This window comes from Asterias rubens, chromosome 12 (assembly GCF_902459465.1).
Source record: "Asterias rubens chromosome 12, eAstRub1.3, whole genome shotgun sequence".
In the NCBI taxonomy this organism is placed as follows: Eukaryota; Metazoa; Echinodermata; class Asteroidea; order Forcipulatida; family Asteriidae; genus Asterias; species Asterias rubens.
In genome coordinates this window covers 5,855,802-5,874,980 of record NC_047073.1, presented here as the reverse complement: position 1 = coordinate 5,874,980, position 19,179 = coordinate 5,855,802, and the positions used below count along the sequence as shown (strand labels likewise).

Below are 19,179 nucleotides of genomic sequence, written 5' to 3'. Positions count from 1 at the left end.
ACCAATAATTCATAGGTCTTGCATCTTGCGTCTTGCACGCGAATGTCTACGCGTACGTACTGCAGCTGACAACACTGTGAGAAAACGATCACAACGGAAATTTGTTTACGTTGGGAGCTGCATTATTTCACGAAAATGACGGATTTGCGAGGAATATATGAGGACCAAAACCCACCGCAGAAAAATGTATGCCGCCATAGAATGTGAATCTGTTGAAATTAGTGGCTTGTTGCAGGTAAGATTTTAGTTATAAAGCTTTGAAAATTTTCCGCCCCAGAAATGGGCCTTAACAGTTAGGACTCTGTATCTGTGTACAGAGGAAGAGTCCTATATAGGGCTAGGGTCTGCGGGTGACTGGGTGCTAATGGAGAAACATCAGGTAGGGGCACTAATGCAGAAAAAGTTTTATTAATGTGCTTGTGAAATCTTTAAAAGAAAGCCAGCTGTCCAGAAACAATCAGAACTGACCTTAATGATTAACTCCTTTACAAATTCACAAATTCCCTTTTCATTAACTTCTGTTTTATCCACCAACAGAGGGCAGCAGACCACCATGCCAACGTGGGTTGAGTGAGAGCGCTTGTCAAATCAGATTACAGAGAGGGATTGAAGTCGGACACGCATTTCTACTCGGGACAAAATACTCGAAGATCTTTAACGCGAGTTATCAGGACCCAATAGGAAGTATTAGTAAGAAGTATGTCTTTTATGATTAATTTTTACACTGATCCTTCACCCCCGTTTTAATTTTGTAACATTAACTGTCCCTATCCTCTTTGATCTTATCCTGGAATAGCTTTGTAGCGTGTCATGGCCTAGTGGCTAAGAGCACCGGACTCAAACTCTGGTTTTTCTGATCAGCAGAGTGTAGAATATTGTTAATATAACTATGACAATTTAATAGATGGGAAACTATGAAAATGAAAAAATGAAAATTTCATTTTAAAAAGGTGGTAGCGTTTTTGTGGTATCGGTGAAAACCCTGAGCAGTTATGTCCATGCAGGAAGCATAATCTGCAATAGAAATACACAATCTGAGAAAGGTTTCTGACTGAACTGTTTTTCAGATTCAAATTTTAGGGGATAAAAGCTGATTTCAAGGTGAAATGATTCTCAAAATGCTTTAAAGACTATCGTATAGGTTGTTATTGACATTAATTTTAAGAGTGATTACCAAGCGAATGCTTTTCTTTAAAGTAATCGCACAGCATCGGTAAACAGTATTGTCCAAAGGCCCACACTTCGCATATCACAACTTATATATAAAATAACAAACCTCTAGGCTCAATCGGTCATCGGAGTCGGGACAAAATAACGGGAAAACCCACCCTTGTTTCGCACGTGTCATGAAATGTGTTTTAAAAAAATCTGTTATTCTCGATATCGAGAATTGATAATTGTTTTAATGTTTTCTCAAAAAGTAAAGCATTTCATGGAATAATATTTCAAGGGAAGTCTTTCACCATTACCTTCTGTAAACCCTGTAAGTTATTTGTAAATCTGTGAACTTTTAATTTTTGTTCTGTTCAGAAAGTGTCCAATGGCTTAAAAGCATTGTGTACTAATTATTTTCCCAACATTGGTGAAGGGTAAAAAACAAACAGCATTTATAATATTCCTTATCCTCATGCAAATTTTACTTCTATTGAAATTGTTCCATAACCCGCTGCTAATATATAGGATTCAAACTACCTCAAGCCATCAGGCAAGCTAGTGGTAAGAAATCTTCTCAAGCATGGCAAAGGTCCTTGGTTTGAAGCCCATCCTAGTGATATTTACATAGCTTTTTTCCAACAGGACTCTGGAAAGTACTTCGTATACAGTGCTTAAAGACACTGGACACTATTGGTAATTGTCAAAGACCAGTCTTCTCACTTGGTGTATCTCAACATATACATAAAATAAATGCAAACCTGTGAAAATTTGAACTCAATTGGTCGTCAGAGTTGCGAGATAACTAAGAAAGAAAAAAACACCCTTGTCACATGAAGTTGTGTTCTTTCAGATGCTTGATTTCGAGCCCTCAAATTCTAAACTTGAGGTCTGGAAATCAAATTCGTGTACAATTACTTCTTTCTCGAAAACTACATTACTTCAGAGGGAGCCGTTTCTCACAATGTTTTGTACTATCAACCTCTCCACATTACTCATTACCAAGAAAGGTTTTATGCTAATAAATATTTTGAATTACCAATAGTTTCCACTGCCTTTAAAGGCACTGTATACCTTTGGAAGTTGTCAAAGACCAGTATTCTCACTTGGTGTATCTCATATGCATAAAATAACAAACATGTGAAAATTTTGACTCGTTGGTTGTTGAAGTTGCGAGAGAATAATGGAAGAAAAAACACCCTTGTCGCACAAGTTGTGTGCTTTCAGATACCTTGAATTCGAGACCTCAGCTGAGGTCTCGAATTCAATTCAAATATTTTAGTGAGAAATTACTTCTTTCTCAAAAACTATGTTACTTCAGAGGGAGCCGTTTCTCACAATGTTTTTTTACTATCAACAGCTCTCCATTGCTCGTTACCAAGTAGGTTTTTATGCTAACAATTTTTTTGAGTAAATACCAATAGTGTCCAGTGAATTTAGCACACATCGGTGTTTAAGGGTTAAACAGAACTGGGACAAACAACAATTGCTTATCATTCACATGGCCTTCTCAGTTTTGTTCAAAAAACTTATTGTGTTTCTGTTTTTCATTAAGATTTACTGAGATGGGTTGTTATGGTCTGGGGGTGACACGGATCCTAGCTGCATCCATAGAGGTGTTATCCACAGAACAAGAGATCCAATGGCCTTCACTGATTGCTCCTTATCAAGTTTATGTCATTCCGCCCAAGGTAAATTGTGATATTAATTTTGTTTGCTTCCTATATAGTGCTTTAACATACAGTATTTACCTGCAAGGTATGTGGGACTACGTTTCAGTTAGGAGACCTACTCCTTTTACATAGCACCATGTAATGATTAACTTGGTGCTTTGGCGCAAACTGCTGCCAATCAAACCAGGAACACCAGGGGCGAACCACTTCTCTTTTCAATAAGTACACTGGGCTATTTCATGTACGTTACAATGTAAAGTGTACTGGGTTCTTTACCTGCATTACACAACACACGGGACCAACAGCTTTATGTCCCATCCAAAGGACGAAGCATCATGGTTAAGTGTTTTGCTGAAGGACACAAGTGTCACGACTGGGACTCGGACACACAATCTGCTGTTCAGAAACACTAGAGTTTGAGTCCAGTGCTCTTAACAGCCGTGAAACGCCGTACATTGACATTCGCAGGTCTGGTTTTCCATGGGTGCTTTGGTGGCCATGGACTTTGTTGCTCCAGGGCTCGATTTTAAAAGAGCTGCTTAAGCACAAAAAGTAGCTAAGCATAACAAAATTCTGCTTATCAGAATAAGGTTACCAGCCAAACTACCATTTCACATGTACATGTTGTGACTGGTATCCTGGTCATTTGTGCTTAGTAGAATACCCACTGTAAGTAAACCAGGCTTTGAGCTCAACTAATTTTTATTTTGTTTACTTTCGGTATTCAACAGAGAAAAAGCAAGGAAGAAGCGGCAATCCCATTGGCTGACAAGTTGTGCAATGATATTGTTCATACCTTCCCCAGACTACAGGATGAGCTGCTATTGGATGACAGAGATCACATGACCATAGGTCGCAGGCTCACCGATGCAAAAAAGCTGGGTTACCCGTATGTCATCATTTTAGCAAAGAGAGTAAGTTTAATTATCTGCAAATTTCCATCTATTAAAACATTGCAGTATCCGCTGCTAAGTAATACGATTTGAACTGCCTCTAGCTACCGGGCAGTCTCGGAGGTCTAGTTGGTAAGACACTGCTCTAGAATTGCAAAGGGCATGGGTTCGAATCCCACCCGAGTAATATTGGGAAAGTACCGAGTTCTAACACACATCTGTCCAGAGAGATGTTTGCCTCAGGTGAACAGAGTCATAAGTGTAGGGGCTGACAGGCTAGGACCTCTTATAGAGTATGTTATAAAAGCAGATTGTTTTTCTTTTTCTTGAAGAAGCTTGGTGCCCCCTCTACAACCCCTCCCCCCTGAAAGCTGCTAAGTATGTTTTTATTGCCATTAATTTTAAAAGTGATTTCAGAATGTATACCTTCCCTTTCAAGGATACATGTATGCATTAAAGGAACACGTTGCCTTGGATCGGACGAGTTGGTCTATAAAAAAGCGTTTGAAACCGTTTGTTATGAAATGTATATGGTTGGAAAGATGTTTTAAAAGTAGAATATAATGATCCACACAAGTATCACTCGAAATTGCACGGTTTTCATTTTACGTCGCGAATTAACACGGTCGGCCATTTATGGGAGTCAACTTTTTGACTCCCATAAATGGCCGACCATGTTAGTCGACGAGGTAAAACGAAAACCACGCATTTTTGAGGCATATTTGTGTAGATCATTGCATTCTACTTTTACAACATCTTTCTAACCATATAAATTTTATAACAAATGGTTACAAACGCTTTTCGAAGACCAACTCGACCGATCCAAGGCAACGTGTTCCTTTAATTTGATCAATGAACTCTTTTTACTAGCTACCATTTCAAATCCCTAAACAAAAATAGTTATAGTACAAGAAATCAAATAACACACTGCCCCCCCCCCCAGTTTTTCTGAATGGAAAATAGGACTCTTGAGGGCACTATTTTGTCCTATTTTTGGGGGTCGCCATTTGAATAAAACAAGCAAACAATTGTGTCCAAGTGATCAATTTCACTCCTGGGGTGACAGGTCTCTTTTATCAGCTGCGCCACACATCTGGAACTCTCTACCACTTTATCTTAGATCTTGTCTTTGTACCACAAAATTCAAAATTCAAAAACTTATCTTATATCACAGGTTTTCAAAAACTAATTTAGTTGTGTCTGTTTTCTTTCGGTTTTGTTTTTGATTAACTGCGCCTTGGAAAGTTTTAAAATAACTTGGGATTGCTCGATAATTTATTTACCGAGTATTTATTCATTTATTTATTTGCATTTACAGGCACTTGAAGAGCAGCCTCTCTATGAGTTACACACAACCCGCCAAGGAACAATCGAGTACCTCACAAAAAGTGAATTATTGAAGACAATTGCAGCCATTGATGTTGTATGACCTGCCGGCCATTTTCTCAGGAACTCAACGTTTGAGGGGGTAATGTGAAATTAACTTAAGGCTGCATTTAAAGGCAATGGACACTATTGGTAGTTACTCAGATCATTGTTAGCATAAAAACTTACTTTGTAACGAGCAATTGAGAGCTGTTGATGGTATAAAACATTCTTAGAAACGGCTCCCTCTGAAGTAATGTAGTTTTTTAGAAAGAGGTTATTTCTCACTAAAACATTAAATGATTCAAGGCCTGAGGCTTTTTGAGGCATCTGAAAGCACACATAGCACACAAATGTGTGCTTTAAGGGTGTTTTTTTCTTTCATTATTATCTCGTAATTTCAATGTCAAATTAAGTCCAAATTTTCACAGGTTTGTTATTTTATTAATTTATGTTGAGATACACCAAGTGAGAATGGTCTTTGACAATTACCAAGGTATCCAGTGCCTTTAAAGGTTACGGCCAATCTGTGATGATTTTGAATTGTTGTTTACTCTTCACCATAATCTTCTTATTTTTCTATCACTTTTATGAAGTTCTAACTTAGTATTTTGTTGTAAGTTGTTGTTGATGTCTTGCCGGCGAAGCAAGTTAGTAATTGTTAGGCCTGGGCGAATTATTCGAATATCCGGTTGATGGCGAATAGGTTTTCCTATCCGTAACCGCGAATGCCTTTTTTTCTTAACCAGACATCCGCAATGGGCTCGAATACCTATTTATAAACCGGATAGTCCTGTAATATACATGTACAACCAAGTAACCGGATATTCCTTAATATCCGAATATCCGCGGACGTCGGGCGACAGCTGATAGGAATGTTTTGTCTGAATCCTTATGAAACTTCTATTAAGACAGCATAAAACAGCATAAATTAAGTATTTAACTATGCTCACCTCCGTGAAGAGTTGAAACAATGGCATTTCTGACATAATTTGTTCAAAGATTACGAAAGTTTTCCTTCACGTAGAGTCGATCACGATTAAAAGAAAAAGCAAATCGCCATCTTTAAATTAGATCCGGTTATTTTTATGAATGAACCGAGTGACACTGTCTAAAACTAGTATCAATCCGCCCATAAGATCTCATTCACAAACGAACAGCGCCCTCTAGCGGAAAAAAATACTTTTAATTATTATTATTATTTTTTTTTTTTTTTAATAGCGCCCTCTAGCGGCAAAAAAAATATTCGAATATCCAGTTAATTTCGGATAGTTGGCCAGCGGTAACCGAATACCAAAATTTCACTATTCGCCCAGCACTAGTAATTGTGCGTGCAAGCATTATCCGAGCGATAAATTAAGAGAGATTTAGAATATCAACTCCAAACTTCGTTCGTGGATTAGTCTTGGGATCGCCCAGAAGCCTAAATTGTTTTGGGACTCCTACATCAAAAGACAAAGCCATTAAGGCTAAAACAAAAAAATGTTATACCAGGGGCCCAATTTCACAAAAATAAGCTATAAAAGTGAAATGAAATTATGCTAACGAGAATAAGGTTGACGAGCAAAATACAATGTGACATGAACAATTTGTAACTGGTATCCTGCTCATTTTTGGTCCCTGGTGAGTCATATTAGATATAATTTAAATACTTAAATTCTTTCCAACTGAATTTATTTATTTGAATTTTCACATTGGCCATTTGTTTGTTTCATTGAGGAAGAGGTTGACATTATACAGGCGATCAAGTTTCAAAACTAGGGATTAAATTATGGCATCAAAGTTAGTTCATTAGTGTGTCACTTGGGGTTTTATTTTTTAATGATGCATGATAATATATCATAGGTATTTGTCTTATACTTTATTATTAATTATATTATATTCAAACCCCTATTTTTTGTCTTCTGACAATTAGGTAGAAAATATTACACCCTAATACACTTTGGTTCATTCTTTCCTTGAATGCTTGTAACAGTAAAACTGGACTAGAATTCTAATAGCAGGGTTAACATTGGGCTTGGAGTCAGGGTTAAGGTTTGGGTTTAATCGCCACCTTTCCTCGATTGCATTTCAAACTAAAACCGGATTCAAAAATTGTGGTAGCAGAGCTTTGGATTGGAGTTCATAGGGTTAATAGCTTTGGGTTCAATTTCAACCTTTCTTCGACCGCATGCATCACTGAATCTGGACTTGAATTGAAGAAGCATATTTAGCAGGTTTGGATAAAAAACTGTAGTACTCTGAGGCTATGGTTTGAAGGTATAAACATTGAGCGTTCCCTCAGAGTAGGCAGGAATGAAGAGCTCTGCATACCCATCCCCATCAATGTCTTTGACGACTGGTCCTCCTATGGTTCCTTGAGCGTAGAATATAGACGTCATGGTGTAGGTCCACACAGAAGGATTGTTGTCGGAGGTGCTCTCAAACAGGTAGACATTGCTGTCGTCGTCTCCAGTAAGGAGAATCATGGGCTTGTATCTAAGATATAAAGAGAATCATGGGTTTGTATCTAAGATGTTAGGAGAATCATGGGCTTGTATCTAAGATGTTAGGAGAATCATGGGCTTGTATCTAAGATGTTAGGAGAATCATGGGCTTGTATCTAAGATATAAGGAGAATCATGGGCTTGTATATAAGATATAAGGAGAATCATGGGCTTAGATCTAAGATATAAGGAGAATCATGGGCTTGTATCTAAGATGTTAGGAGAATCATGGGCTTGTATCTAAGATGTTAGGAGAATCATGGGCTTGTATCTAAGATATAAGGAGAATCATGGGCTTGTATCTAAGATATTAGGAGAATCATGGGCTTGGATCTAAGATATAAGGAGAATCATGGGCTTGTATCTAAGATGTTAGGAGAATCATGGGCTTGTATCTAAGATGTTAGGAGAATCATGGGCTTGTATCTAAGATATTAGGAGAATCGTGGGCTTGTATCTAAGATATAAGGAGAATCATGGGCTTGTATCTAAGATATTAGGAGAATCATGGGCTTGTATCTAAGATATTAGGAGAATCATGGGCTTGTTGTATCTAAGATATTAGGAAAATCATGGGCTTGTATCTAAGAAATAGATAGAGATTGGTTTTGATTAATTGTTTGGATATGATGTTGCCTTCAGCAAGCCTATTAACCCCCCATCTTCCTAAGGTGACTACTTGGATCCTTTCTCACTCTTGCTGTGCTCGTCATCACTGTTTGCCGAAATTTGGCAGAGCAGTTGCAGCTGAAAATAATGCCCTTCCACCTGTTAGATAAACTTTTTGAAATTCACTTAATTGAGCTAAGGGCAAGTCCATGTATTTTTTAGAGTTTTAATGTCGGCTGGAGCTCACTGGCACCGTGCCATCCCATTTCTCAAGTTCCAACCCTTTTCTCAAGTTCCAACCCTTTCTCGTATACTGAGTCCATTTGAGGTCAAAGGTGAAATCCTAACTTACCTATCGCCACGTGGTTCTGGATAGAAAGCGCGGGGAATCCCCGGCGAGCCGTTCCCTTCCGTTATGATGATATTACTCGGTATGAAGCCCTCTGCGATCACGTGACGTTTCCATGCACCCGTGCGGAAATCTTGTGGGATTTCATATGCTACAAGCTTGCCATTTTTGTCACTGCGAGAAAAAAATAAGCACATTATAGTGAGTGGTTATCGTACATGTTCAAATCCCATCCTAGGTGCACGTGCCATCACCTCCCCCCTCTTCAGCACTACTGCCCCTCCCCCTCCCAAGGACTCAGATAGCATTGAGCATGTTGGGATACACCAAGTGAGGATACTGGTCTTTGACAGTTTAAGGTTTAACAGCTTCTGACCAGCAAAACATGACCGGCAACAATAGCCCATCCCTGCTCCATACACTCTAAACAAAGCTACCGGGCCAAAATTGACCCGGATTCAGAGTCCAGTTGAGCTTGACCCATTTCTGGGTCAATATGACTCGGTTACATTTTCAAAATGACCAAGAAATGGTTTAAACTGACATAGAATCTGAGGCAATAAAAATGAATAAAAACTACATTTGTGAATTTTGATTGTAAATGGTTCGTACTTACCTATTTACAGATACCAGCAAATCTAATTGTCCATCTGCATTTAGGTCAACAAGCTGAAGGGGCGAGAGAAAGATAAATAAAAGACAAGTGATTATCAAAATCGAGGTCCAATTTATGTTCCTTGTCTATAAATGTCAGTTTGAATTAGTTGACCTTCCATGTTAAGTATTTTACTAATTTCTCCAGTAATCTTTTCGCAACGGAAGATGTTATATAAATGCTACTTGAAAAGAATTGATGACGATTATGGTTTCGATTGTAAAAAATACTATCTCTAATCACCTCGATATCAAAATAACGCTCATCAACGATTTCTTCAATGACTCGGTGTTTAATCTTGGAAGGGTCGGACCAGCTGGACGAAGGGTCTAGAAAAAACAAAGCAATAGAACTTTTAAAAAAGTTTGATCATTTTATGGAATTTTAGGCATTGCATCGTGGGGTATCAAATCAATAAATAGTAAATTTGGTTTGCGGTAATGTGTCTACTTGCCAGGAAGATTATGTTCTTTTGAGAACTTGTCTTGCTTTATATTTCACTACCGCGGAGTAGATTTTCAGAATTTGGAAGACTTCCCAGTTCTTAGAAGAACTGGCCTGCTTTCTTACTATTACCTGTGCGGAAGGTTGACAATCGACAGGGGACTACTACTTTAGCTTATTAAGTGGACTTCTCGTTATAAACTTCAATTCTGCGGTATGAGTTCGGGTCTCAATGTTTCGGTTAGCTTGCTCTAGTCATCGTCAGCTCGATTTATTACAAATCATTTGTCACACAGTATCATCGTTCGGTAAAATATAGCTTGTTGCGTCCCAAGGATATTATTCCTACATCAGATGAAGATTTTTGTTTTCTTACCTTCTACCCAAGACAAGACGAGCTTCTCAGCAAAGTATTGTGCACTGATGATGACCTCAAGCTCCCTGCCTCCCGGTATCTCCATCTTCTCAAACCTGAAGAAGAAGTCCGTGCCAGAGAAGAGAACGTGCGGTGTCCAGACTCGACTGAGTGGGTTACCGAAGCGTGGATGCTCAAACCAAAGCATCTCGGCTACAGCTTCCCCGTCTACAAACAGCAATAAACAACATCAATAACAAAAACAAAAGGAGTGAGAAGAAAAGAAAAAAAACCAATACCACCACAAAAACAACAACAGCAACAGTAGCAGTAGCAGCAACAACAAAAACAGCAAGAGTTATGAGCAGAAGAACAACACCAACAAACACCACGAAAACAGCGGGAGAAAGAACGAGAGTACAGCAAAAACTAACAACAACAACAATGGTCAGCAACAACACCACCAACAACATCAGCGACAACTACATCATCAACAATAAACTTTTGTGGAATATGGTGGAATCAAATGAACTTTTGTACTTCTTAAAGTATTGTCATACTGAATTTGTAGAACAAAACATTAGTACTTTCTAGATTATATAATCATGTCTGAAAGTGTTTGAAAAAGAAAAATATGCTACAATGCAAATAAGTACAATGCAGAAAATAATATGCAATGCCAAAATATGCATATGATTTAGGGTTAGAATTCAATTGACATGTGCAAATGGTTTTTTGTTGTTGGATCATTGAATGAATGCAACCAGTTGCCCCATATAACTGTTATTTCATATATCCCTTTTGAAGGTGAACAAATGGGTAAAGTTTTGGTTTTCATACACAAGAATAAAAGTGTGTTTAATGGTTACCAGAAAAAATCAATAGACCATCTTTTTTTTGTCAATTGATTTCCGTCCGTGAAATACCAAGTTTTGAGCAAAGTTAAACAAAGAAGCCACTTGTAACACTCTTATTTGGAGTTGAAATAGGATTGACAATTCTGATTCTGATTATAAGATTTTGGAGGAAAAAAAATGTGGAACTTACCATCAGTGAGGTACGACCTTGCTGTCAGTGCATCAATTCGACCATCATTATTCATGTCACTCCATTGGACTCGATGATAAAACCAATCAGTTCTATCCTGAACGCTATTGGATATGTCATACGTTGTAGCTATATAGGCAAGATTCAAGAACAAAAGACAAGTTTCTTTGATCTCTGTTCGACATTTTTGTAAATGAGGATCACAGCAAATGAGAAAGGACACAACCATGAAAACAGTTTTACCTTCTGCTCTCTGTTTATTTTTATTTTTTTTATTTTTTTATTTTTAAAAGTTAAAATCCCATTTCCCTGACATCTTGCAGAATAAGCTTGAGCAACATAGTTAAAATTAAAGCCATTTGACACTTTCGGTAAACAGTGATGTCCAACGGGCCCACACTTCGTGTATCACAACTTTTATATTCAATAACAAACCTGTGAAAATTTAGGCTCAATCGGTCATCGGAGTCAGGAGAAAATAACGGGAAAACCCACCCTTGTTTCCGCGTGTTTCGCCGTGTGATGATGATGTGTTTAAAATAAAATCCGTAATTCTCGATATCGAGAATTGATATCGTTTTAATGTTTTCTCAAAAAGTAAAGCATTTCATGGAATAATATCTCAAGAGAAGCCTTTCACCATTACCTTCTCTAAACCCTGTAAGGTATTTGTAATTTCTGTACCGAAAGTGTTCAATGGCTTTAAGTGGCCAGGGCAAGGTCGTTTACCCGCTGGATTTTTGACAACATAGACTGGTCCGCTGCCTCATGCATTGACTCGTATTCATACACAACGCTAAAATGTTTGTTACAGTAGTCCACTCCACCCAGCAAAATCCAATTTATCCACCATGGTTCAAGCCATTCTTGAAAAATTTCTGTTCAGAACATCATTGTTATACCAGTATTTCATCTCCTTTTCTTGGGTTGTAAAACAAAACAGAAACAAAACACCGAACGACCACATTAACATGGCTGTTATTGTCTACGTACCTGGGACCATGATGCCAGCATCCATAAGCGCTACAGCCCCACGGGTCTTGGTCGGCACTAAGAACCCCGATGTTCCCCACCAGATGTCCGCTCGACCAAATACCTCCTCTAAAAGTGGGGGGAAAAAAGAATTAAAATAGTCACCTCTTTTCAAAACTGTGCAGCATGTATTAAAAGCAGTGGACACTATTGGTAATTGTCAAAGACTAGCCTTCACAGTCGGTGTATCTCAACATATGCATAAAATAACAAACCTGTGAAAATTTGAGCTCAATCGGTCATCGAAGTTGCGAGATAATAATGAAAGAAGAAAAAACCTTTGTCACACGAAGGTGTGTGCGTTTAGATGGTTGATTTCGAGACCTCAAGTTCTAAATCTGAGGTTTCGAAATCAAATTCGTGGAAAATTACTTCTTTCTCGCAGAAGGGGCCGTTTCTCACAATGTTTTATACCATCAACCTCTCTCCATTACTCGTCACCAAGAAAGGTTTTATGCCAATAATTATTTTGAGTAATTACCAATAGTGTCCACTGCCTTTAAAGTACAACTGTTTAAAATAGTCACCTCTTTTCAACAATGTGTAGCATGTATTGAAGTAGAACTGTTAGTTTTCCCCCATAAACATTATGGTTAACCAATGAAACTCGATGCTCATGTAGTAGGTAAAGTAACGATTACAAAAGAAATTGATATCTACGAAAGCGTATTGCGCAAACTCACCCGGCACTGCGCCGACTTCGTTTGGCCATAGCAACACGCTCGTTAGAACCTCTGCCTTGAGACCTTTGCCGGACTGAATCTGTCCTGTGACGTCACGGATGACGTATACGTTGTCGGTTGACAGTGCAGCGGAGTTGAAACTCGATACCTGCAATCGAAGCAGAATCCTTTGTAAATCAACTACTCTGTGAAAAATAATTATTTCAAAAGGTGGGATAGCGTGTTTAAGCCATGCCGATCTGGAGCGGCTGTGTTCTCGCACAAAGGGCAATCCGCATTCGAATACACATTCTGAACAACATTTGTAGACATTTTGAAATAATTTTCTGACCCAATTCTGATTCTGATTTGCATGAAAGATTAAAAAACCAAAGAACAATTCGACCGCCAATCAAAACACGAGAGGCAAGGTGATTTACCTTTCAATGTTGGAAGGGGGAGGGGGGTGTCGTGCTTTGAGCGAGGTGAAGTAGTGGATAGCGGGGTGTTAGGGTAATATGGTAGTGGAGTTAGCCTCGTTATATAGGGTTGAGAACGATATAGACTTACCACAACATCAAGTAGTCCAGTCGTCGGATCAGTCAAAACTTCTGCAATGGCAGCGAAAGGCATGTCAAGTGTTTCTATCTTACGTAGCTGCCATGCTTGGCTGAGGGAAACCCAGGCTAGCAACAGTAGCAGAGCATCGGGTCTCATTTTTGTCTTGCAGTGGACCCAAAACAAACCTCTGGGGAACTCGCATTAGCTTTTTATACGCACTGATGAACTTCACTCTTATTTTATACCCAACTGCAACATCACTGCTATGACAAACCAATTTTAATAAGTCCAATTTGCCTAAGCCAATTAAGCTTGTGGGAAAAATACAATATGGTTTGAATAAAAGATCTCCGATTATCTTTAAGAGAAAATCGGATTTGTGTTTAATGGTGATAAAATTTAATCATTTAATCTAAACAGTCTTGTGGTATAATGTTCTACTTATAATAATAACAATTAACATAGAGACGTGAGCGACAATTTATACAAACCTATTAATTCACCTATTTTTATTGAACCGTTAGATCAAACAGCTTGCACAGAATGTGTAACAAATTATCACTGAACACTGTTAGTATCTTTTGATATTGCTTTCAATTTATTTTTGGGAAGAGCGTGATTAAAATGACAACAATAAAATAATGTTTATTAATTGTTTACGAAAACAGTCTGGAACTATTTAAAGGTATACGTGACACCTTTGGTAATTGTCAAAGACCAATATTCCCACTTGGTGTATCCTAACATAATGCAGAATAAACAAAGCTGTGAAGATTGATCTTCTCTTACTACTAGTGTCACAAACCAAGTTATTTTCCATTATATTTTAACTTTGCAAAAAAAATAATTAACAGCCCGATGTTTCAGAGCCTTTTTCGGAGGCTAAACCATTTTCGCATTTACACCCTAGGTTTTTAATATCAATGAGTATTTAAATAGCACTTTTAGCAAGAATCAAAGCGCTTCACAGAAACCTAGAACCTCAACAGAAGCTGACAAAATTGAAAAGAGGAAGATTTTTTGAAGTTTTTTGAATGTCTGTACTCCAGAAGAATCTCTGATGTGAACAGGGAGTTGATTGATTTATAAAGTACTTTGCGACAGCTAATTCTATCTTCCATTTTCTGCATTTTGTTTTGTATACTTTCATCATCTTAGGGTTTAAAGGTGTAGACATTGAGTGTCCCCTCAGACCAGGCAGGAATGAAGACCTCTGCATACCCATCCCCATCAATGTCTTTGACGACTGGTCCTCCGATGGTTCCCTTAGCGTAGAATATAGACGTCATGGTGTAGGTCCACACAGACGGATCGTTGTCTGAGGTGCTCTCGAAGACGTAGACGTTACTGTCGTCATCTCCAGTAAGGAGAATCAGGGGCTTGTATCTAGAGTTATAAAAATATAATATAATTATATAAAAAAAAACATTCAAAAAAATATTTTGTTATCAGAAGAGTCAAATTGGTGCGGTGTCTTTGCCGAATACTATAAGAGCACAGGACTCAAGCTCAGGGCTTGTAAGCGCACAAACTTGCTAAAAACAGAATATGATTGCTTAGCAGAACGGGTTACCCGCCAAATTTACAATAAGTTTGCATTGTTGTTGCTGGTGCCTGACTCAATTGGCTTCTAAATTGACCACGAGGGAGGGTACCGATAGCCTGAACATCCGCCGTCCCACTCCGAGGCTTGTGAATTACGCCAGAGAGTGACCTGGAGCCTAGGTCAATCCCCGTCCATAATCACCTTTTACCTAACGTTTATGCAGCAGACGACCGAAAGTGCAGCTGTCAAACGTCACTTCGGATCGGACCAATCAAAACACATACGGAAAGCTTACCTCACTGCTGCAGGTTTATCCAATAAAATAATTGTATCCAATGAAATCACCGGTTATGAAAACAAGATACCTGTCTTTATCCTTGCGGATGAAGACAGGGGACCAGTCTAGGGTCTGACTAACCTGTCGCCTGGTGGTCCTGGGTAGAATGCATGGCCACTGCCTGGTGCCCCGTTACCCTCAAGTATGATCAGATTACTCGGTATGAATCCATCGGCGATCAAGTGACGTCTCCAGACACCTGTACGGAAATCTCGAGGAATCTCGTAGGCGATGAGCTTTCCATTGCTGTCACTGTATTGGTAACAAATGAAAAATGGTAATAGTCAAAGTGATTGCAATGGTTGTTTTCATTCCAGTAAAATTCCAGATTCTAAAATCTAAAAAGAAAGTGGTATCACCATGCAAATACTGAATGTTGAAGCGCGTGAGCGTCAATGAGTGACGGATATGCGCGCTATATAAGAAGCCACTTTATATAAGGCCTAATAATAAACACATCTCTTATCAGTTGTCTCGTGGTGGTTCTAAAAGAAACGGGTGCTCCTATGGTTTGTGGTATCACTTTATTCACTTGTCTAGATGAATTAAAAGATTCCTCAAGCAAGTTTGCAGTAACACCATTCAAACAACTATCTGATGAGTTGTGTTAGTTCTGAAAGGAACTAGTGATACATCTCGACGTTTCGATTGGTATGTTTTGATCGTCTTCATAATAGTAATATTTTACAAGTTGAGACAACAGGTCTTCGTTTTAAGTACATGAATTATTCATGAAGGATTACCTGTTAATAGATACCAGCAGGTCCAACTGTCCATCGGCATTCAGATCTACCAGCTGTATTGGAGAAGAAATAGTTTATTTGCAGCAACTAATTTAAAATTTCGAAATATGCTTTTCACGCTCTCCTTATTTTTCAAATGAAAATTACTTCAGAAATATCTAGACAAAAATAATTAAACAAATTATAAGAAAACAAAACGTGTTTCCTTGCAACTGGCACCATTATCTGCCTTGAAAGTTAGTGTTTGATATCAGGGGTTTTAACATCAGCATAATGTATCTAATACTGACCTCAATGTCGAAGTATCTGTTATCCACAACCTCTTCAATCACCCTGTGTTGGATTTTGGACGGGTCAGACCAGCTGGATGATAGTCCTGAAATTCACAGTATTTGACAAACTGGTAACATCGAATAACTTGAATTAGGAATAAGTTAAATGTAGATTAAACCATCAGTCACCGTTGAGTCAGCAAATGTAAAAAAGGACTTTCAGAATCTAACCGGACATTTATCGACTCTTTTATTGTCATTCTTTTGTAATACTGATTGAATTTGAGCATCAAAAGAAAACCTTGGTAAAATCTCACCTTCAACCCAAGAAACTACGAGTTTCTCTGAGAAGTACTGGGCACTGATGATGACCTCGAGTTGCCTGCCTCCAGGGATTGCCATCTTCTCGAACCTGAAGAGAGAGTCTGGACCTGAGAAGAGGACATGTGGCGTCCAGGGTTGTCCAAGAGGCTCGCCGAAGCGTGGATGCTCAAACCAAACTGCCTCAGCTACAGATGTACCGTCTAGAAAACATCACGAAAACCGTACATTGGGATGATTGCGTGCTAATACCGATTCTATGGCCCTCTTTGAACCTTGGCTTTGTCTTAGGCTCGCAACCGGCTTGAACTCCGTCCGTAATTATAGAAAATTTGTGCTAACGGTACAGGGCTTCAAACAGATTGACGGAGAACAAGTAAAGAGTTGGTCTTGTTGCAAGACGTTGTTGTTCATTATCACCCAACTATTGGCGATCCTATAGCTGTGCTCCACTCCGCGCCGCGCACGCAGCCTACTTCTAAAAAAAAAACGTATTGCACCAAGACTAGCCAATGTTAGCCATAGACTTTGCTTTACGGTCCAATTCTATTGAGCTCTCAGCAGAATATTATGGTTTTAATAGAACAAAAATCTGCAAAGAAAAATTAGGTAGATAGATCTACAAAGTGTATAAATGTTATACAAGTTGCTGGTGTTGCAATGCTACAGCCATAAAATGAGCAAAATACCAGAGAATAGTTTGTACCAATGTGAATGAATGCTTTATTACTTTTCTGGCGGGAAAACTTATGTTTATGCTTATAACACATTGTGCTGACTTACTTTCAATAACTTTTGTCATGTAGCGTAAACATGTACTTACTAGAACTGAGGTAGACTCTTGAAGCCAATGCGTCGATTCGGCCATCTTTGTTCATATCATTCCATTCCACACGGTGATAGAACCACTTGGTTCTATCCGTAAGGCTACTTGAGATATCGTAGGTAGTAGCTGTGGTTCAAATTCATAAATAAGTTATGACTTCCATAAACTGTGTTTAAGTATTAGAATAAAACCATCACTAGTTGTAATAGGATCAACATCGCTTGGACCTTAGTTATCATTAGTCTAAAATACTTCACGTAATGGCTTCTTATATAGCGCGCATATCCGTCACTCAGTGACGCTCATGCCGCTTTACACATAGTATTTTCCTGCAAGGTATGTGGGAGCTACTCCTTTTACATAGCACCATGTAGTGGTTTACAAGGTGACAATATGCTGACAATCAAACCAGGAACACTGGGGGCGAACCCCTTCTTTTTTCGTGCACTGGTTAATTTTACGGGACCAACGGCTTTACGTCCCATCTGAAGCGAAGCATCATGGTTAAGTGTACTGCTTAAGGACACAAGTGTCACAACTGGGATTTGAACCCACACGTTGCTGATCAGAAACATCAGAAAGTGAATCCGGTGCTCTTTAACTGCCTTAAATGCCACCATATGAGGTGGGTCTGATGAAAGGTTTGTAAAGCAACCAGTATGCTACTCTTTCGGTTTAAGGCAAAAACTCCAATTGTTATCACACTACTTGTTTAAAAACATTGTAAATTTAATGGCTAAGCTATAGTTTAAGTCCAATCCTGTACCTGGGACCATAACTCCTGCATCCAGAAGAGCGACGACACCATCGGTCTTGGTTGGTACCAGGAACCCTGACGCTGCCCACCAGATATCATTTCGGCCAAATACTTCCTCTGCAAGATGTCAGTGAAAAGGGGGAAGGTTGGAGATAGGGTGTTGGTTATTACAAGGATACGAGTTGGGGTTAGAGCTGAATGAGTATTCGTTGTAGTGTTTAGAGACATGATCGTGATTTTCATGGGTCAGGAGCTGGGTTCAGGTTTTCTTCTTCCTTTCTAGTGCAGCCTTCATGATTGAAGAAAGTCACACTGCAAGACACACATGGGCAAAAACATACTCTTTGCGAAGAGTGTTCTGGAGTCTTTTACCTTTGTTGAGTTTTTATAACAAAACACGGGACCTACAGCTTCACGTCCCACCCGAAGGACGAAGCAATGACTACAAGTGTCTTGCTTAAGGGCACGAGTTTCATGATGACTCGAACCCATAATCTGCTGAACAGATACAGCAAAGCTTGAGCTCGTTGCTCTTTAACCGCTCGGTCATGACACTTTACTGACTTGTTTATCAAAAGAAACTCTTTGAGTACTTTATATACCACATTTTATTGACCTATTACGGAAGAGAAAAGTGAATTTTAGCACTGGGGCACTTGCACTCACCGGGTACTTCTCCAACCTCATTCGGCCATACCAACGTGTCCGTCAAAACCTCAGCTGTTAGACCTTTGCCTGCCTCGATCTGTCCCGCTACGTCACGAATGACGTAGACGCTATCAGTTGTTAGGGGAATAGCGTTGAAAGTCGACACCTTCAAATAATGGAAATGCAGTTTCCATTACAACATTTTAAATTGCAAAAATCGAGCTCAATTGGATGTAGCAAGATTAAAGTGAGCATGCGCGTTTTCTATGATCCTTGCTGATGTGCGGGTGCGTTCGTTTAGCTTCCCCGGGTCGACCCCGATGTGTGGCGTTTTCTTTTTCCAGGACGAACGTGTTCAGATAATTACCCACGTTCGTCCTGGAAAAAAAACTGCCACTCACCGGGGTCGACCCAGGGAAGCTAAACGAACGCACAGGTCCATACAT

At 39.0% G+C, this 19,179-nt stretch overlaps 3 protein-coding genes across 4 annotated transcripts in view; 1 reads left to right on the top strand and 2 right to left on the bottom strand.

Moving 5' to 3' along the window:
* Window positions 1-14,519, top strand: part of LOC117297570 (probable proline--tRNA ligase, mitochondrial) — a 23,605-nt gene extending 9,086 nt beyond the window's left edge. The window contains exons 9-13 of one of the 2 annotated variants that reach the window (XM_033780668.1): window positions 538-697; window positions 2,708-2,843; window positions 3,557-3,739; window positions 5,037-5,186; window positions 14,442-14,519. In XM_033780668.1, coding sequence (XP_033636559.1) covers window positions 538-697; window positions 2,708-2,843; window positions 3,557-3,739; window positions 5,037-5,147 — 590 coding nt within the window. In that variant the 3' untranslated portion in view covers window positions 5,148-5,186; window positions 14,442-14,519. Of the gene's footprint in view, window positions 1-537; window positions 698-2,707; window positions 2,844-3,556; window positions 3,740-5,036; window positions 5,187-10,014; window positions 10,101-14,441 lie in introns of those variants that run through there. The other variant, XM_033780667.1, reaches the window with a different exon arrangement.
* LOC117297704 lies at window positions 6,337-11,272 on the bottom strand. Its single transcript, XM_033780853.1, has 6 exons — window positions 11,029-11,272; window positions 10,003-10,209; window positions 9,318-9,511; window positions 9,144-9,196; window positions 8,531-8,728; window positions 6,337-7,561 (listed from the first exon to the last, which is right to left on the bottom strand). Exons 1-6 carry the CDS (start codon window positions 11,255-11,257, stop codon window positions 7,330-7,332), a joined length of 1,113 nt encoding a protein of 370 aa, XP_033636744.1. The 5' UTR covers window positions 11,258-11,272; the 3' UTR covers window positions 6,337-7,329.
* LOC117297703 lies at window positions 14,438-19,179 on the bottom strand. Its single transcript, XM_033780852.1, has 9 exons — window positions 19,168-19,179; window positions 18,752-18,899; window positions 18,095-18,202; window positions 17,326-17,454; window positions 16,499-16,705; window positions 16,200-16,285; window positions 15,910-15,962; window positions 15,248-15,418; window positions 14,438-14,720 (listed from the first exon to the last, which is right to left on the bottom strand). Exons 1-9 carry the CDS (start codon window positions 19,177-19,179, stop codon window positions 14,438-14,440), a joined length of 1,197 nt encoding a protein of 398 aa, XP_033636743.1.

Coding starts and splice junctions, on each gene's coding strand:
- LOC117297704 (XM_033780853.1), bottom strand. CDS start 11,257: ATGGTTGTGTCCTTTCTCATTTGCTGTGATCCTCATTTACAAAAATGT. Junction 10,210..11,028: donor AAGGTCGTACCTCACTGATG/GTAAGTTCCACA, acceptor TGCTGTTTGTAG/ACGGGGAAGCTGTAGCCGAG. Junction 8,729..9,143: donor TTGCTGGTATCTGTAAATAG/GTAAGTACGAAC, acceptor ATAACCACTCAC/TATAATGTGCTTATTTTTTT.
- LOC117297703 (XM_033780852.1), bottom strand. Junction 15,419..15,909: donor CTGCTGGTATCTATTAACAG/GTAATCCTTCAT, acceptor TTACCAATACAG/TGACAGCAATGGAAAGCTCA. Junction 14,721..15,247: donor CCAGGACCACCAGGCGACAG/GTTAGTCAGACC, acceptor ATAACAAAATAT/TTTTTTGAATGTTTTTTTTT.